General features: G+C 44.0%; 1 protein-coding gene across 2 annotated transcripts in view; it reads left to right on the forward strand.

Annotated features, from left to right (window-relative positions):
- The first annotated feature begins 2,952 nt into the window (after positions 1–2,952).
- Positions 2,953–20,649, forward strand: part of TBC1D4 (TBC1 domain family member 4) — a 233,442-nt gene continuing 215,745 nt past the window's right edge. For both annotated transcript variants that reach the window (XM_066380771.1, XM_066380772.1), the window contains exon 1: positions 2,953–3,582. In XM_066380771.1, the coding sequence (XP_066236868.1) occupies positions 3,085–3,582 (498 nt within the window). In that variant the 5' untranslated portion in view covers positions 2,953–3,084. The remainder of the gene's footprint in view (positions 3,583–20,649) is intronic.

Below are 20,649 nucleotides of genomic sequence, written 5' to 3' on the forward strand. Positions count from 1 at the left end.
ACTCAAGCCAGTGACCTCAGGGTTTTGAACCTGGAACCTCAGCGTCCCAGGCGAACACTCTATCCACTGCGCCACCACCAGTCAAGCTAGAGGGAAACTTTTAAAAACCATGTGTTTACTTTTGGATATCATAGGTAGAAGTACTTACAAAACTATTCAGGACATATCCTTGTAGATTGTTGGAAATACTTTTCATAAATAAGCCTATTCTTTGACCCAGTTTTGGGGAAGTGTGGTTAAGGTTAAGTGTGGAAGAGTTGGGGGGTCCGAGGTTGGTTTATGACCTCACTGTTTAGTAAACATTACAGAGATGTATATTGTGTGTAATTTCTACCAAATGTTTACAAATTGTATCTTGTTCTCTTATCCTTTTCTACATCCAAGCGATCAAATATGTAACAAGCACTTTCTATGTGCATGCAATTCTCTAAGATTCTGCAGATGATACAACGGTGGTAAGAAACTGATAGCTTACCATCTAGTTCATGAATGTAATTAGTCAAATGTAGCAATTATAATAAAATAAATAACAAAAGACCCAATATATTATTTACTATAATATAATAAGTTTTTTCAATGGGTTAGGATAGATTAACAATAAGGTAGTAAACAACTCCTCAATCTCAGTGGTTTAACAGAACAAAAAGTTTATTTCTCACTCAGAAGTGTGCTGTGAGCCTGAGAGGTTCTCTAGGACAACTGTCCTCCCTGTGCAGACGCAGCATTCTGGGCTACCTCGATCAGGAGGACTTCCACATGGATGTGTTTCCTTGATTCTACTGGAGGGGAAGAGTGGGGCTGGAGAGCAAGAGTAGGTAGGATCATTGACTAATGGCAATTAAACGCTTCTACTCAAGATGTGACCCAAGTCAGTTTTGTTCATATTTCATTGTCAAAACAAGTCTTACGGCTGGGCCTGACTTTAAGAGGGCAGGGAACAGGTACCTACCTTCCCATGTGTTAGGATGCAGAGAGGATCAGATATTGGTAAACAGTAATAAATATTCAGTAATGCATTGTAAGAGAAACATCACAAGAGGTTACAAAGAAAGGGCTAAGGGCATTCCAGAGCAGGAAGCAATCACAGTTAGGATGTCCTGTAGTAAAAGACATTTCTTTTGTTTTTCTGTCAATAAAGTTAAAGCTGTTTATTGCTTCACTTTCTTTAACCACTAGGAAATGGCCTGCTGGGGCTCCAAATTCAATCTTAGTTCTGAAGCTGGCTGATTTGGTAGAACCTGCAAAGTTTCATGCCTCCCCTGGATCTTTTTTTCTTTCTCTTTTTAGATCTCAGATATGTGGCCTAGAGAAATGGGATCTTTATGAGAGAGTTTCTGATATGAATCTAGAAGGTTTTAATCTACATTCTAGGAACTTTTCACTGCTTTTTGAAGACATGAGCTTATTTTGCACAAAATTGTGGTGGAATGATTAAACCAAATGACTAAAAGTAAGCAATTAATGTCTCCATTTTAGAGTTTAGATGCTTATTTACAAGAGAGCCATCAGGGTGAACCCAGAAATTCAGCATAGGAATAATGGCAGTTGATTATAGTGATCTTAAATAAATAGGATAAAAAATATTGGGCTTTATAGAATGGGATACTATCATTCAACTAAAAATCAGAAATCCAAGTTTTCATTCTTCCGATAAGCATTTTGGAAAAAGTTGGTAATCTTCAGTGTCTTTCCCATTTGTTTTGTTTACCTCTTGTCTAATTCTTAACTATAATTTGTAAGAATGAAAAGAGAAGCCAAGAGTCCAATTTGCTAAAATGAATGAAGAATACTTCTCTTTCTGTTTTAAAATTAGAACGAACAAATTATCCCGAACATTTTTTTTGAATTCCTTGTAAATACATATTACTACATATTAAACGGTGAGAAATCTCCACTGTAGCTCTGAACTGAGTATATATAATGAATAAAATATAATTTTCCCCTATTTTAAGAAGCTGGCTGTACTAAGAGCTAGGAAGATTCATTTCTTATACAATGTTATATTTTTATGTTAAATTGGAATTACAATATTGTGATATTGTGATTTAAAAAACGAGTATTTTTTGAGATTATTAGGAAATAAGAGCCAGAAATTATCATGCAATCTTTAGAAGGAATTAAAACCATGAAAATATTGTTAATAAAAAAAGAAAATCCCAGCACCCCATTGAGCGTGGTCCCCTCTCCAGGGGGCAGCAGAGATGCCCAGAAGAGGACAGAGGTCTAGGCGACTTGAGAGAGGCCGAGTTGGTTTGAGGAGTGCCCGCGCTAGGCGAAGGAGTGCTGCCCCGGGGGCGGAATGGAGGGGCGGGCTGGTACAGGGGCAGGAGGAAGGGGCGGAGGGGCAACTTCACTGTTATGCTTTCGTAGGACGGGAGGCGGGGTAGCAGCCCGATTAAAGACGCAGCTTGGAAGGAAGGAAGGAGCGAGGGAGGGACGGGAACAGTTGGAGGAGGAGCAGTGAACTGGGCTGTGGCGACAAGAGGAGGAGCGGCCCCCACGAGGCCACGTTTTGTTTTTGTTATTTTCCATTCGAACAGTTCTCGCAGGCCTTTTCCGAAGGTTGCCCGAGTCGAAGGCCGGCGGCCCCAACCTTCCAGGTGACAGCCGGTCACCCTGGTAGGAGTCAGCTCCGCCCCCAGCCGTCCCCTCCCGCCCCCAGCCTGCTCCCTGCCCTGCCTCCCAGTGCCCGCCGGGGCGAGCGCAGCGGCCGCAGCGGCTCTGCAGCGCTGGAGCAGGCGGCCCCCGGCGGCCCTCGGCCCTCGGTGTCTTGCCGAGGAGAGCCGGCGGAGGAAGGGGGGAGTCGGCCCCCAGGCGCGAGCCCGAGGAAGGAGGGTGACGATTGAAGCCGCCCTCTCCTGCCAGTGCAGCTGCCCGGCGCTCCCGGGTGCCCGCCGCTGGAGCCTGCGCGCCGCGCCGCGCCCGGGAAAGTGCCGCATGGGGCAGGGCCACTGAAGCGCGGAGTTCGGGGCGGCGCGGGGTCCTGGTCAGGCAGTTGGCACAGTTGCGGCGGCGCCTTCGGTGCAGGAGTTTGGGCGCGGCGCGCCTCTTCCGCCGCTTCGGTGCCCTCGTGAGGCTCGAGTTATGGAGCCCCTCAGCTGCATCCAAGACGAGCCGTTCCCGCACCCCTTGGAGCCCGAGCCGGCTGCCTCTGCACAGCCCGGCCCGGGGAAACCGGGCGACAAGAGGTTCCGGCTGTGGTACGTGGGGGGGTCATGCCTGGACCGCAGGACCACGCTGCCCATGTTGCCCTGGCTCATGGCCGAGATCCGCCGGCGCAGCCAGAAGCCCGAGGCGGGCGGCTGCGGGGCGCCGGCGGCCCGCGAGGTGCTCCTGGTGCTCAGCGCGCCCTTTCTACGCTGCGTCCCCGCGCCAGGATCCGGGGCACCGGGGGGCTCCGGCCCCGCGGCCGCGCAGCCCAGCACCGCGGTGTTCATCTTCGAGCACAAGGCACAGCACATCTCGCGCTTTATCCACAACAGCCACGACCTCACCTACTTTGCCTACCTGATCAAGGCGCAGCCCGACGACCCCGAGTCGCAGATGGCCTGCCACGTTTTCCGCGCCACGGACCCCAATCAGGCAAGGCGGCGGCTCGAGGGCGTGGGGGAGGGTCCAGCCGCACCTGGGGAGTGTAGCAGGCTGGGGCGCTGGGACCTTACGGGGAGAACCGACTGTGGTCCGGCTGCTGGCGCGCGCTCTCCACGTGGCGCCTTTGAGCGCTGGCAGGTCCTGCTCCCCAGACCCTGAGTGGGGAAGCGAGCGTTCGGGGGCGAGGCGGGAATGGGCTGGCGGGATCTGACCACACGCGGGAGCAGGGGACAGGGAGGCAGACAGACAGTGGTCCCGGGACGGTGGAGGAACGGGTGCGCCCTGGAAGGATGCCGGGAGCAGCACGCGTCCTGGGAGGATCGCTGTGTTTGGGTGTGACTGGGGGTGGCATGCCTGGCCTCTGCGCATATGTTGTGTTGAAGAGCGAAAGAGGGAGAGAGTTGGGTTTCTAGAGGCCCCGCGTTCCTCTCGGTCTGGGTGGAGTTCTGCCCTTTAACCCATTTGGATGATCGCATCCTAGTCACAGCAGCACCTGCAGGTGTCGGTCTGGGAGGCTCTTTCGAAGCGGGAATTAAGAAAAGTTTACTTAAGTTATCAGATTCTCAGCAAAATACAAAAATCTGCGTTTAGATGTTGAGTAGAAAGATTTTTGTTAAAAATGTTTTTTATACGCTGATTAGAGACAGAATCAATACCTATTTGGGCGATTAAAAAAATCAGTGTCACAGAACAGGTCGAAATCTGTTTTCTAATATTACTTCTCCAGAGTTTACTAAATCGAAGTGTCTGTTACCAAACAGTACATTTTACTTCCTTAAAAACTGGCGTGGTTCTTTATCTAGCGGTGAGAGGAAGCTAAATATACCTTTACCATAGTTATTGTGTCTTTGAAAACAGGCGTTAAAAAATGGGTGAAGAGTCTTTACTATATCAAAAACCCAAAATGCTATTCTAGAGGTAATTACTTAATGTTTGCATAGTACTTTGGATCCTTTGGAAAAAGTGTTCTCTAAATATAAATAAACAAATAAGTAAAGTCTAAGTAGCACCTTGTGGCTGTTCCTCTGGTATGTGGTAAATTGACAGATGAGAAAAAAAAATCCTATAAATAAGACTTTAATTTTTAAAAATTCATTATTATATTATCTGTAATTGAAAGACTTTCTGTTTGTCCAGTAGATTCTCACAAAAGGCCTGAGGCTAAATTGAAAAAAATAAAAGCTCATTCATCGTCTTGTATTTCACCAGTCACTTTGTAATAGTTTAATATCTTAACAGAACCGCCTAATGTGAAGAGAGCAATTTTAACTTATGTGACTACAGTTATATATATTGTAAAATACCTTATTAAGAGTTATTTTAAGATCCTAAACATGATTAAAATAAATTTTATTTATGCTTATTTGTTCAAAACTTATCTTTATTTCTCATCAGTGTTGTGAATTGGAGTTCAGCATGCTCTTTCTTTCTGAGAGTTTTCGTCATCTTTGATTCTGTCAGCAAGGAGGAGGAAATTGCAGCTTTCCAGGACTTTCAAGAACTTTTTGTGATTCTTGGTGGTTTATATTAAAATTATTCTGATCTGATACATGACACATCATTGCTAATTTCATTGATGGTCAAAGTTTATTTATGGGTCATGGCACCTTGAATTATCAACAGTAGCTGTTGAATAACTCCTGGATTCATTGGTAGGTCCATTAAAAACATCCCCTTTTATTTACCTTGAATGTGTATTTAGGTGTTAAAGGCTGAATGTGTTATTACTTTACAAATAATAATGTGCTTAGGCTTATTTCCTTCTTTTGATTCTGTAGGAGCAGTGGAAATAACATGGCTTTTTGATTTAAAAAAGAAAAAACATAACTTCCTGTTTATTCCCATTTCCCAGTTGAGTCTTTGATCTAAAGATATGCATTCCTTAGTGTGTGTGTGCGTGTATATATATAATATATATACTTTATATAATATATATATTTATGTAATATATATATATTATATATATCTTTATCCAGTCATCTATGGAAGAACCGTTTAGTTGTTCCCATGTCTAGGCCACTAAGAATCGCGTTGCAATGAACCATAGGGATGCATATATCTTTGTGAATAAATGTTTTTGTTTTTCGGTTAGAATCCAGAAGAGTGATTGCTGGGTCATATGGCAACTCTGTTCTTAGTTTTTGAGGAGCTTCCATACTGTTTTCCATAGTGGCTGCACCATTTTACATTCCCACCAGCAGTGAATGAGGGTTCCTTTTTCTCCACAGCCTCTCCATCACTTGTTATTGCTTGTCCTGTTGATAACAGGCAATCTAACAGGTGTGAGGTGGTATCTCATTGTAGTTTTGATTTGCATTCTCTAATAGTTAGTAAAGTTAAGCATCTTTACATATATCAATTGGCCATTTGCATGTTTTCTTGGGAGAAGGGTCTGTTCAGGTTCTCTCCCCATTTTTAATTGGATTGTTTGTTTTATGTTGAGTTGTATGAGTTTTTTATATATTTTTGAAATTAACCCCTTGTTGGAGTTGTTTGCAAATATAATCTTTCATTAATTACCTTTTGTTTTATTGTTGGTTTCTTTTGCTGTACAGAAGCTTTTTAGTTTGATATTGTCCCATTCATTCATTTAAAAAAATTTTTGAGTTTAGAGGGAGAGAGGGAGGGGTAGAGGGAGAGAGAGAGAAACATCAATTTATTGTTCCACTTATTATGCATTCTTTGATTGATTCTTAAATGTGCCCTGACCAGAGATTGAACCCTGGCATATACGGTGACATTCTAACCAACTGAGCTGCCTGGCCAGGGCCCCGTTTGTTTATTTTTGCCTTTACTTCTCTTGTGTTTTAGCCATAAGAAAAGATGAAATGCTGCCATTTGTGACAACCTGATGGACCTTGAGAATATCATGCTGTGTGAAATAAGGCAGTCAGAAAAAGCTAAGACCCATCTGATTTCACTCCTATGTGTGATACATAACTGAAACTCATACGTACAGACAACAGTATGGTTTTTACCAGGCGGAAGGGGTTGGAGGGAAAGTAAAGAAGGAGGAGGTCAAATATATGGTGACAGAAAATTTGACTTTGGGTCGTGGACACACAATGTAATATACCAATCATGTATTATAGAAATCTACACTTGAAATCTATATAATGTTAATTAATATCACCCCAATAAATTTAATAAAAAATAAAGATTATGGATTTCTGTTTGTTAATTTGAGAAAGGCCAGATGTTGTCCCTCTAAAGATTATATCTAGCGCTAAATCAGGGGTTACAAATCAAATGCCTGGGAAGAGGGTTGAGGGAGGACAGTGGAGGACTAGACAGTGGGTGTCTTAAGGTGCTGTTCTGCTCCAGTTAGAAATTGCACTAACAAGATACAAGCCCAGTGTTGCCAGAGCTGATTTCCCAAGGGAAAGTGGAAATCAGAATTTTTTATGAATCACTCCACATTTTATAGTATTAGCAAATATCTTAAATATTTAAAAATCCTTCTGGGCCAAAGAAAACAAATCTGAAGGTTGGCTTCAGAGATCTGCAGACTGCCACTTTCACTCTTTGGCATTAATATTTGTTGGATGGACAAGTGTAGTCATCAGACATTGTGTGCTGTTACCATGTTTCCTTTTGAGTATCTGAATACACCTGAAATGGCTCTTATAAGAGAGAACATTAGAAATATTTTTGAGGAAGCATGTATTAAGTAAAACTCCCATAAGTGATGATTCTTCAGCACTTGTTAGAGGGATGAATTCACCACATTATTACTATCCATCAGTATGCCTCATACAGGGTAGGCTCTGGGTGGTTCTGGGCACTCTTGAAATCAGAAGGAAAAAGACCTGCTGTTTGCTTTGTCTCTGAGTTCTACATTTGAAGAGGAGAATTATTATTTAGTTGTACTTTTAAGATCATGGTTAAGAAAGTCACAAGTGTTTTCCACAGTCACTGAATGAAGTGTGGAAGGTAGCCCAGAGCAGTAGGTCTGGAAACATCCTCAAATAAACGTGCCTCTGGTTTGTCCCTTGTTCTTGTCCTTTTTCTGAAATGGACCTGTTTGTGGCATGACTGTATAATTTACTGTTTAATCCGGGACAGTTTTCAGGGGAAAAAGGGCGCCATTAATAATTACACAAGCATAACAAGTACAAAGTTAGATCTTAGCGCAAGCCGGGATATATGGGGGCTGTAGTTAAGTGGCAATTTTTATTCCTGCTGAGCTACTGAGATGAACATAGAAAATAGTGGTTTCTATATATAAAATGATAATGTTTTGCAGAATATCTATTTGCACATCTTTTTGGAGGTGGACCTATATGCGACCTCAGAGATATAAGCACTGTTCGTAGCTTGGATCTGTTTTGGGGGAGTTGCCATAGTGATGTGTCCTCTGGCTCCAGACCTTCCTGTAGGGTCAGAGTCAACTTAAGAAGAGTGCTCAACCCTAATAGTCTAATACAGAGTGGTTTCCCAAGTGCAAAGACAGGTGGGGGTTGGGAGCAAACCAACCAGTTTCAAGTCAAATATATGCCAACACAGATTGGTTCCCATTTACTCAAGCCTGTGTAGTCTTGCACAAGAGAAATGTCAACCTTAGCACATTTCAGTCAGACTTGGTATTTGAACTAGTAAAAGTGTTTAACTCTATTTACTTAAAAAACATCCCACTGGCATAAATTCAGTTGTAGGGATCCAAGAATATTTGATTATCTACCTAAGATCTAGGATGAGTCATTAAAATTTTTCAAATATTTCTCTTTATATCCTTTTAGAAAGAGGCTGTATAGCATTATCTCAGTTTCCCTATTAAAAAGCAGAAATTGTTTTATGTTATTTTTTGAAGTTTGCAAGGACATCTTTTCTGAGCTTCATTCAGGTTAACACTTTATGAATTAATTTTTATTGATCTGTTTCAACAAGGTCATTTTTTGGTTCTTCATAATTGATGGTCAATAGTTTAGTGAATATACTAGTCAGGTAAGTAGAGAAATAGAAATGTGGAGATTTTCACAGTTCTTGTTCTGCTTACTGAGTCTTTTGCTATTTTGGACAGGTAGCCCTCTCTCCCCTCATGTTGGCTATGTTACTTTTATGTTCTCTCCCTTCCTCCTGATCTGAGGTGGAGGACTGTGCTCTATCTCCATGGGAGAATCTTGGCAGTGCTATCTGGGGGAAGGTAAAACTGTGTGCCCAGAGCTTCCCAGTGGAGAAGGAGAGTTGTAATGAAGATTAAGGCTGTTCAGTATCAGGACTTGTTTATCATAAGCCGGAGGTTCTCAGACTTGATTATGTGTCAGAATCACCGAGAGGGCTTGTTAAAACAGATTGCATCAGTTTCTGATGCTAACAAGTTCCTTGATTATGCTTAGACTACCGGTCTGGGAGCCACAAGTTTGAGCACTATGGCTCTCAGCGATTTTGTTCAGGTGGTTAGTTGGTTCTGTGACCACTGTATTCCTTCTGGTTATCTTTACAATTGTAAGGCCAGTGGTTGTCACCATGCTGGTTCATATTGGATTTGGGCAGATGGTAAAGGAACTGTGGAGCCGGAAAATGGTGAGCCATTCCGTTTATTAGAGTCTCACAAAGGTGAACGAGCTAGCAGGCAGAGCAAAACTGCTTCCCCTCAAACAATAGCAAAAGAAAAAAAATCCCCTTCCAATGGTGGCAGGCAATCCGCAAATCTATAATTTGCAGCCCTGAGGGCAAGCTTGTGCAGCCTTACATAGACTATAGACAAGGTGCTGCCCTGTGCTCATGCACCAATCAGGCAAAGTATGGGTGAGCAAGCCTAACACACTTGTTTGCCCAACATTGTTCTCAGATTTGAAAATTCAAGCTGAGTATGAGGAGGAATGATATCTAACCACAGGAGATTTTTATGAAACTCTTCATTTTCTAGCTTAATAGCTTTGCATATCTTCTTCCCTTGATAGGCATTATTTGGTCAGATATCATACGACTATCAGGGTCTAAGATGATGTTGAGAGAAAACTTTACCTTTCAAGCAAAAATTTTTAGTTCTGCAAAGGAAATAAGCAATTTTGGGATATATCCTAATGTTCTGATAAGTTTTTGCAAAAAATGAAGATTTATTTGCATCTAGAGAAATAACAGCATTCAGCATATTTGGTATACTGGCTATCAAGAAAATCAAGCAAAAAGAAACAGATTTGACACTGGTAAATAAGATGATGGCCACTTTGAATAATTACTGCAACAATTCTCTTTTCCTTCCTTCCTTCCTTCCTTCCTTCCTTCCTTCCTTCCTTCCTTCCTTCCTTCCTTCCTTCCTTCCTTCCTTCCTCTCTCTCTCTCTCTCTCTCTCTCTCATTTTCTTTTCTTTAATTGCAGGGCCTTTGTTTTGTTTCATCTGGGCCATGTTAGCATTTTTGAGTCAAGTCAACATGCAGTTACTTAGATGTAGCCCCCTTGTAAAATGAGGGACAGATTAATTATAATTTAATTTAGTAATTGTAATGCTGGTGGCTGAAGCCAGACAGAAATTGTGGAGCTGAAAAGCTTTAGGCCATTCTGTTTTATTAAGTCTCAAAATGGCGGATAAGCACACAGGCAGGGAAAACCGCCTCTCAGGCAAACAAACAACAAAAATGGCCCCTCACACTGGCGGGCAGGCAATCTGCCACCCACAAATCCCCAATCTCTTTCGAGCAGAAGCACCCATAGCCTTATACAGGCTATGCACACATGCCTCTGCCAGATGCTCACGCACTAATCAAGCAAAGTGCTTTCAGCTGGTAAACCAGTAAGCAAGCCTAACACAGCTGTTCCACATTCCACCCCTTTAGGGTTGCTCGCCTCACAATAGGTACATTACATACATACCGAAAATGACAATTACAAAGGTACCCTTCACAATGTCTCCCTGAGCACTCTGCCCAGGTAGTCAACTGGAGGCCTACCTCCAATTTCCCACTCCATGGTGCCAACAAGGCCCCCCATCGTAGGTGGCCCTGAGCTGTACAGGCCCCCCAACTACAATGGGTAGCCTGTACAGCTCAGGGCCATGTCCATTGAAACCATAGAGTGTCCTTGGTGCGTCTCTGCAACTGGGTGAGAACAGCTTCCCGGTGCAGGAGGGCCTCCACTGAAGCTGCCGCCCCCCCCCCCCATCAGGGTCTCTCATACTGTCCAAAAGTAGCATGTCCATCCATCAAGGGAGCTGGTGCCCCCCTCTGATTGCAGTCCAAGAGTCAGTCCATGATAGATAGCCCAGCTGTCTGTGCTGATCACCAAGGTAAAGATCCATTATAGGCAACTAGGTTCACATAGAACCTCAGGCCTCGCCCCTCATCCCTGCCATCATGGCAGCTCTGAAGACGCTGCCCCAAGGAGGAGCACATAGCAACAGTGGCCAGCCTCTCCTCCTCTGCTCCGGAGAGCATGATGCCATCCACCCCAATGCCCCATAATTGCAGCAAGCCTACCAGGGGCTTGGTAGGTACTCTTTGCTGCTGGGTTTTTACATTCTGGATGACCATTGGTCAAACTATGAGTGTGCAGATGGCAGCTTCAGCCTGAGCCTCCTCATCCTCAGAAAAGGTGCTGGAAACAACTGCTCCCGCCGACTCAGAGCCACTCTGCTGGCACAGCTCCATCTTCAGCTCCTATGGGTGCCAGCTCTCGGCCTGAAGCTGAACCTGAAGTTGTTCCTCCAACAACTGCCACTGCCAACATTCAACCTCCAGGGCAAACTGCAACTCATAAACCCATTTGGCCTCCTTCAGTGCTTGCTCCAGTTTAAGCCATTGCTGCTGCTGGGTCCACAACTCACTCTGGAGCTCTTGACCTCAGGCCACCTCTCACATAGAGCTCTCGGTTTCCTCTCGTAGGCCTGTAAAAACCAGCCAGTCCACAGTCCCCAAAAGGACGGCCATGGGGAGCCATAACAACAACCAGTCCTCTACCCTACCCATTAAGGGTGGCTGTGGCTCCATACTCATCTGCTCCGAATCCTGCCCACTACGCCAGATATAATTCTGGTGGCTGAGGCCAGGCAGGTTCACATTGGATTTGGGCAGATGGTAGAGAAACTGCAGAGCTGGAAAGGGTTGGGCCATTCGTTTAATAAAGTCTCACAATGGCGGACAAGCACACAGGCAGGGGAAACCGCTTTTCCAGTACACAAACAGCAAAAATGGCCCCTCACAGTAGTGGGCAGGCAATCCGCCATCCACAAATTCCCCATCTATCTCTAGCACAAGCAACCATAGCCTTATACAGGCTATGCACACATGCCTCTGCCAGGTGCTCACGCACTAATCAAGCAAAGTGACCAGGGAAAGGACTGTGCTTTAAATATGATCTACATAAAATATTAATACAAATTGAATAACTCATTAGGGAGCATCAACTAAGGATGCCATTGGCTTTTTACTCTAAGGCTATAATGTGATAGTACACACCATAGTATGTCTATTCAGGAAGGTTTTTTTAAGCATTTCTTTAAAGCAGGGGTCCCCAAACTTTTTACACAGGGGGCCAGTTCACTGTCCCTCAGACTGTTGGAGGGCTGAACTATAAAAAAAACTATGAACAAATCCCTATGCACACTGCACATATCTTATTTTAAAGTAAAAAAACCAAACGGGAACAAATACAATGTTTAAAATAAAGAACAAGTAAATTTAAATCAACAAACTGACCAGTATTTCAATGGGAACTATGGGCCTGCTTTTGGCTAATGAGATAGTCAATGTCCGGTGCCATATTTGTCACTGCTAGCCGTAACAAGTGATATGACGTGCTTCCGGAGCTGTGATGTGTGCGCCCGTGTCACCGGAAGTAGTACTGTAGGTGAGCGATGCTGCGCTTTGCATCGCTGACCACCAATGAAAGAGGTGCCCCTTCCAAAAGTGTGGTGGGGGCTGGATAAATGGCCTCAGGGGGGCACATGCAGCCCGCAGGCCATAGTTTGGGGACCCCTGCGTTAAAGTTAACGTTTGTTGAGCTCCTGCTGGGTGATGGCACTGCCCTTAGTGCAGTGGTCCCCAACCTTTTTTGGGCCACAGACCGGTTTAATGTCAGAAAATATTTTCACGGACCAGCCTTTAGGGTGGGACAGATAAATGTATCACATGACCAAGACAAGCATCAAGAGTGAGTCTTAGATGGATGTAACAGAGGGAATCTGGTCATTTTTAAAAAATAAAACATCGTTCAGACTTAAATATAAATAAAACGGAAATAATGTAAGTTATTTATTCTTTCTCTGCGGACTGGTACCAAATGGCCCATGGACCAGTACCAGTCCGCGGCCTGGGGGTTGGGGACCACTGCCTTAGTGTATTTTTTTGATTATCACATTCCATCTTCATAGCAGCCATGTAAAGTATTTACGTTTCCCCCCCCATTTTATAGGTGACAAAAGTGGTATGGAAAAGCTAACCTATCTCTCCAGGAAAACAGGCTTGTAGTCATGGACGCAGATTGCAGTCCAGGCAGGCAGGTTCTAAACCCTGTTCTCTTATATGCTGCTCTAGAATGCAGTTGTTGAAAAGTGTTTTTAATTGTTAGTGTTATGAACTTTTATGCTATCAGTTTTTCCCACTCTTTTTTTAATAGAGCAGTTTCATTTTATTTTTTCCAGCTTTATTGAGGCATAATTAACAAGAGTTGTATATACTTTAAGTTGTACTGTTTTGATATATGTATCAAATGAAATGACTACTGCAGTCAATCAAGCTTATTAACATATTCATCATGGTAATGCTGGTGACCAAGGCCAGGCCGGTCCGCATTGGATTTGGGCAGATGGTAGAGAAACTGCAGAGCCGGAAAGCACTGGGCTATTCCTGTTTAATAGAGTCTCGCAACGGTGGACGAGCAAACAGGCAGGTGGGAACCACTGCTCAGGCTATCAAACAGCAAGATGGTGGCCTCTCACGGTGTCAGGCAGACAGGCAGTCCACAATCCACCATTTACAATCTCCCCTCAGTGCAAGCACCCATAGCCTTCCATAGGTTATACACACGGGGGCCCTTCCATGTGCTCATGCACTAATCAAGCAAAGTGTTTGCAGCCAGTATACAAGCGAGCAAGCCTAACACAGCCATTTTCCTAACATTCCATCCCTTTAGGGTTGCTCACTCCACAATCTACGTGACAGGTATTTCTGCAATGGTCCCTATGCAAGAAGTGAGGTATTACATAAACAGAGATTACAGCAGTAGCACAAGTTACACAGTAATTACAATAATTACAAAGGTGCCCTTCACAGTGTCTCTGTGAGCACTTTGCCCAGGGCATCAACTGGAGGCCCACCTCTAGCCCCTTACCCTTCAGTAGGTGGGATGCCTGTGTAGTCCAGGGCTGTGTTCTTGGTGCATCTCTGCAACTGGATGGGAACAACTTCCTGGTGCAGGATGGCCTTCACACGTGCTGTGTCACCCCATCAAGGTCTCTTGTAGAACTGTCCATAAATGGCATGTCCATTCATCAGAGGAGCTGGTGCTGCCCTCTGGTCACAGTCCAAGAGACCATTACAGCACTCAATGATTAGTCCATGATAGACAGCCCAGCTGTCTGTGCAAATCACCAAGGTAAATGTCCTAAAGGCAATTAGCCATATAGCTCTTTATTAATGGACCTCAGTGCCTTTTCATAAGCTCTCTGTCTGTTGCCACAAGCTCCATCCAAACCCCTCAGCAAGCTTATAGGGCTTGGCAGGGTCAAACACATTCAAGTCCTGTGCCACCTTGACAGTTCTCTTAGCTGTTGCTGCTGCTGCTGCAAAAAAGCACCATTGTCTTCTAAGGCCAACACCTGCTACACATTAGAAGGGGACCAGTGGATTGCCAGTTCCACATGGGCTCTTCAGACCCCTGCCTGTCCCTGTTGAACAGGTTCCTCAGCCTTCCCCCTATTCAAGCTAGGATAACGGATTCTGGGGGTCCTTCTCTCCCTCAGATGTCTCCATCATATAATCTTGTAACTGTGCCTCCTGTGCACCAACCATTTTATTGGTAGCTGCTGGGGCCATTTGGTTCAGTCGCTGGAACCTCTGTTCTGGTTTAAGCTGCTGCCAAAGCTCCAAAAGAAATTTATTAGACTTGCCATCTAATTTCTCTCTATCTGTCCCAGCCGCAGTCAAATCTACCCACATCTGTGTTTCAGTAACCTTTACAGGCCCATTTCCCTCATTAGTCGTGGGGGCAGCATGGGCAGCAGCCTTCACAGTTCTATGATTCCATGCTGCCTCCAGCTCCTGCAAATCTGCTACCATTTGTGTAACTGCATTGTCTCACATAGGGGCCCAGGATAGCCACTAGTGACTCAAAAAGGGCTGATGGGGAGCTGCAGAGAATGAGATCTCTCATCCCTGCTACAAATACTTTTTTGTCTGGCTCACAGGACATCGTGTTGAAAGCAGAATTCTTCATACCTAATTCCTGAAGGACCCAAGGCAGTTCACTATAGCACTGCCACCGACTCACTGCCCCCAGCAAGTCTCCAGCATTCTGCCAGACTGAATGAATGACAGCCATCACCCATTCTAATAGGGTGTGGTTTCCAGGGTTGTCATGGCAGTTCTGAAGATGCTGCCTCAAGGAGGAATGCATGGTAATGGCAGCCAATTTCTCGATGTTCCAGAGAGTATGATACCATCCCCCTATGTCCCACAACTGCAGCAACCAGGCTGCCAGGGGCTCAGTGGGTTTCTGCCTGAATTGCACCTCCAACTCCATCAGCTCTGCCTGGGTGTAGGGCCAGACCACAGGGCTCCACTACCTGGGGAAGGGGCTGTGGTTGCCCCTGAGGGACTCTTGGCTGCTGGGTTTTTACTTGGCAACTACTGGTCGGGCTCTGAGTTGGTGGACGGCAGCTTCAGCCTGGACCTCCTCATTCTCGGAAGAGGAGGAGTTGTAAACACCTGCTCCTGCTGACTCATAGCCACTTTGCTGGCATGAATGCAGCTCTGTCTTCCATGTCCGCTTTGGCTCTTATGGTTGCCGGCTCTTGGCCTGAAGCTGAGACTTGAGCTCTTGAACCTATAGTTCAGGGGTAGTCAACTTTTTTATACCTACCGCCCACTTTTGTATCTGTTAGTAGTAAAATTTTCTAACCGCCCACCGGTTCCACAGTAATGGTGATTTGTAAAGTAGGGAAGTAACTTTACTTTATAAAATTTATAAACCAGAGTTACAGCAAGTTAAAGCATATAATAATAATTACTTACTAAGTACTTTATGTCAGATTTTCTCTAAGTTGGGCAGAATAAATCTTTATAAAACAACTTGCTATAGTTAAATCTATCTTTTTATTTATACTTTGGTTGCTCAGCTACCGCCCACCATGAAAGCTAGAATGTCCACTAGTGGGCAGTAGGGACCAGGTTGACTACCACTGCTGTAGTTGTTTCTCCAACACCTGTTGCTGCAACGTTTAGCTTCCAGGGAAAACTGCAACTTGCAACCTGTAATTCCTTCTCCAGAGATTGTTCCAGTTCCAGGCGCTGCTGGTGCTTAGCCTTCATCTCACACTGCAGCTCTTGAAGATGGTCACCCTCCCGCTCCAGTGCTCGCTCCAGTTCACTTCCTTGCTGGTTCTCAGCCTGCAACCTGACCTGCGGTTCTCGGATCTGCAACTCTTCCTCTAATGACCATTCCAACTCATGCCATTGTTGCTGCTCAGTCTGCAGCTCACCCTGGAGCTCTTGATGTTGTGCAACTACTCACACAGAGCTCTCGGTTTTCTCTCACAGGGCTATAAAAAACACCCAGCCCACGGCCCCCAAAAGGACAGCCATGGGGAGCCATATGCTGGAGAACAACAACCATGCCTCTACCCCACTCTTCAAGGCTGTCAGCAGCTCCATGTGGATCTGATCTGAATCCTGTCCACTATGCCAGATGTAATGCTGGTGGCCGAAGCCAGGCAGGTCCACTTTGGATTCGAGCAGACAGTAGAGAAATTGTGGAGCCGGAAAGCGTTGGGCCATTACCATTTAATACAATATCACAATGGTGGACGAGCCGACAGGCAGGGAAACCACTTCTCATGCAAACAAACAGCAAAATGATAGCCCCTCAGAGTGGCAGGCAGACAGGCAATTTGCAATCCACCATCTGCAATCTCCCCTGAGTGCAAGCACCCATAGCCTCACATATGCTATACACAGGACCCTTCCCCATGCTCACATACTAATCAAGCCAGTACACTAGCGAGCAAGTCTAACACAGCTGTTTTCCCAACAACCACCTCACATGATTATCATTTAAAAAATATTTATTTATTTATGCTTTTAGAGAGAGAGAAGAAGGGAGAGAGAGAGACAGAGGCAGAGACAGAAGCATTGATCTTTCCTGTATGTGCCCTGACCAGGGATTGAGCTGGAAATCATTTTTATTCTTGTGGTGAGACAACTTACGATCTTCTCTTTTAGGAAATTTCAAGTATACAATGTAGTATTATTAATTATAGTCACCGTGCTCTCTGTGCATTAGATCTTCAGCACTCCTTTATCCTGAATAACTGGAAGCTGGTACCCTGTGACCAACATAACCCATTTCTCCCCTCCATCAGCCCCTGGCAACCACTATTCTACTCTGCATTTAAGAGTTGGATATCTTGGCCTGACCAGGTGGTGGCACAGTGGATAGAGCCATCAGACTGGGATTCAGAGGGCCCAGGTTCGAAACCTCGAGGTCACCAGCTTGAGCATGGGCTCACTAGCTTGAGCATGGGGTCACTGGCTTGAGTGTGGGATCATAGACACGACCCCATGGTCCCTGGCTTAAGCCCAAGGTTGATGGCTTGAGCAAGGGGTCACTTGCTTTGTTGTAGCCCCCCCCATTCAAGGTACATATGAGAAAGTAATCAATGAACAACTAAGAAGCCACAATGAAGACTTGATGCTTCTCATCTCTGTCCCTTCCTGTCTGTCCCTCTCTCTGTCTCTGTCACACACACAGAAAAAAAGTTGGATATTTATGGATTTCATATATATATAAGTGAGAGCATGTATTTTATATTCCATGTATAAGTGAGTATTTATATATTTTTTACATTTATATTGAAATTCTCCACAGTTAAATGTGCCTGTGAATTTTGTCAAATGATAATTAATGCTGAACGTGTACTTGAATATAGTTATGCCAGTATGCCCTTTTCTTTTAACGGGAAGTAAAAACCTACTTGATTTGTTAGGCTGGTGAAGCTAACCAGTTGCCTTTTCCGAGACCACTGGAAAAGCTGTAGGCTCAATGGGGCAAGTCAAAATATAAAGGGCGGTCAGAAAATAGAATATAACGCCACCCATTTTAATATTGCTTTAATATTGCCAATAAAAACTAGACAGAGATCTGAACCTGCTTCAATTGGATAAGAGAATTATGGATGAATATAGAGGGGTTGTACCCACTGCCACCACAAGGCTCTGCTCATGCCCAACAGGCCTTTACAAAATCCACATGAAAACTAAAATAAAAGCAGTATGCAGCGGTTAACAACCTTGCAAGGAGCCAACAGGAAGGGGCAGCAGCAGTCCATCTCTCAGAATAGGAAAGACCAGATTTAGTAACTGGGAAGAAATTTATTCAAGCAGACTGCACAATATTTAAAGGATTAGGCAACAGGCATTAGGTGGCCTTCAGGTGAGCAGCAGAGTCCGGCTGTCCAGCACAGAATAATGGATTATCCCAACAGGCTTGAAGAACATGCTGCTAGATACCTACGGGGGAGAAATATTTGCAGAACCAAGCAGGAAGACCATTAGTTTAATTCCAGGTAAACAGAAGAATAACTTTTGGGCTGCCCAGCTAATGAGAATTAAATGGCTAAAACCAGCGCAAGAGGTGAATTGAAAAAGCTTGGAACCATCTAGGGCCTGAAAACAGATTTGTTTATTGGTTTGTTAAAGACTCAAGCCATAAATGTGTTTCTTCAGATTATACGACCTAATATGAAAATGTGTGTGATGATGCAATTGTGAGGTACTTGATTTGCTCAAACAGAAGCACTGTTTGACTTAGAATTCAAATTGATAAATTACTAACAAATTATATAATATGGATAGCACAATGTTCTAGGGCTCTAAATTTGAGTATTTAAGAAACGTGTGTAAAAATCTACAACAGTTCCAAAGTAAAGACTCTTTAACTGGTTAAGGGCATTTACAAATTCAAGAACTCGAGCAGCAAATTTAGGTTGTGTATTTAGTCAGGAACATCCCATTACTTGGAAATCCTCTTTCCATCTCAGCTTCTTATAAGAAATAAAACTTGGAATAGATCAGTAATTTAAATAATAATAACTTCAATAGGCTTTTGATGGGACTGCAAAAACTTCTGTCAAGATTATCTGAAACTAAACCAACCAAAATTTTAATCCTACATTTTTTCCCTTTCTGCCATCTAGTCATAGAGTATCAGGGACATATTAATAACATCTGACAGTCTAAACTTTTATGGTTGTTCAAAACCCTATTTATTTATTTATTTAGTGAGAGGTGGGGAGGCAGAGAGACAGACTCCTGCATGTCCCCTGACTAGGATCCACTTGGCAAGCCCCCAACTGGGAAAGGCTCTGACCATCTGGGGCTGCTGCTCTTTTGCTTGGCAACTGAGCTATTTTAGGGCCTAAGGCAGGGCCAGTGTGCCATCCTTAGCACTTGGGGCCAATTTGCTTGAAACTTTGAAGCCATGGCTTCGGGAGTGGAAGAGAGAGAGAGAATGAGAGAGAAAAGGGGGAAAGAGTGGGGTGAAGAAGCAGATGGTTGCTTCTCCTATGTGCCCTGACCCATAATCGAACCCCGGACTTCCACACGCTCGGCCAATGCTATGCCACTGAGCCAATCTGTGAGGGCTTCAGAACCCTTTAAAAGGTAAATTAAGTTGTTAACATACTGTAATTATTTTACTGTTACTTTATTTAAGTATGTTCACAAAAATGTAGATATAAACTTCATATATGCGTAGCTATAGATTTTAAGCAACTCTAAAACCAAAAGCAATTTACAAAATACCCACAAACACAAGTATATAACCAATAACATATTTACTAACAACCTAAATTCAATGTGGTGCAAGATGTCATTTTCCAAACACATGACTATTGCACTGGATGCTATATATAGCATAGTTGAGCATGCTGATATTACTGTGGTGTCTTCCCCTCCCCCGTTTTTGGAACCACTTATTTTTACTTGAATGCCTGCAAAACCATACATCAGCTCACCAGGTCATTGGGCTTTATCTAACCTTAAAATTTACATATTCTTTTTCCTTCACCCAAGGTAATTAAGATTATACAACTTGATCCCAATGTCCCTTGCTTTATTGTATATGTTGTATGATGATGGTAAGATGCATTATTTGTATATTTTAATCATTTTATACTTTATGCTATATAATGATATACTTTTATATCACAGTAAAATTGTAATACTTTGCAATATTTATATACGTTATGATTCAGTAAAATATATTCAGATGCATGATTGTACCTATTCTTTAAATACAAAGCCTAAACATTTTTTTTTTTTTTCCTAAGCTGGAAACAGGGATAGACAGACAGACTCCCGCATGCGCCTGACCGGGATCCACCCGGCACGCCCACCAGGGGCGAAGCTCTGCCCACCAGGGGGCGTCGCTCTGTCTTGACCAGAGCCACTCTAGCGCCTGGGGCAGAGGCCAAGGAGCCATCCCCAGCGCCCGGGCCATCCTTGCTCCAATGGAGCCTCGCTGCGGGAGGAGAAGAGAGAGACAGAGAGGAAGGAGAGGGGGATGGGTGGAGAAGCAGATGGGCGCTTCTCCTGTGTGCCCTGGCCGGGAATCGAACCCGGGACTTCTGCATGCCAGGCCGACTCTCTACCACTGAGCCAACCGGCCAGGGTCTCATTTTTTTTATTCTAAACTAAAGTAGTTGAAAAGGTTACAGATGGACTCTCATCCTTCACTTTCCTGTCATTCGTAAGGACACTATTACATAAAGATAGACCAGAGTTCAGCTTCACCATTTGTTAGATTGGTGAAGTTCACTGTCATTTAATTTCTCAAGTATTTTTACGTAAACACACTGCACAGTTTAACAGAGTTTCTTATCTCTCTTTTGTTTGACCCACCACAATT

The sequence above is a fragment of the Saccopteryx leptura genome, chromosome 4 (assembly GCF_036850995.1).
Source record: "Saccopteryx leptura isolate mSacLep1 chromosome 4, mSacLep1_pri_phased_curated, whole genome shotgun sequence".
Classification (NCBI taxonomy): Eukaryota; Metazoa; Chordata; class Mammalia; order Chiroptera; family Emballonuridae; genus Saccopteryx; species Saccopteryx leptura.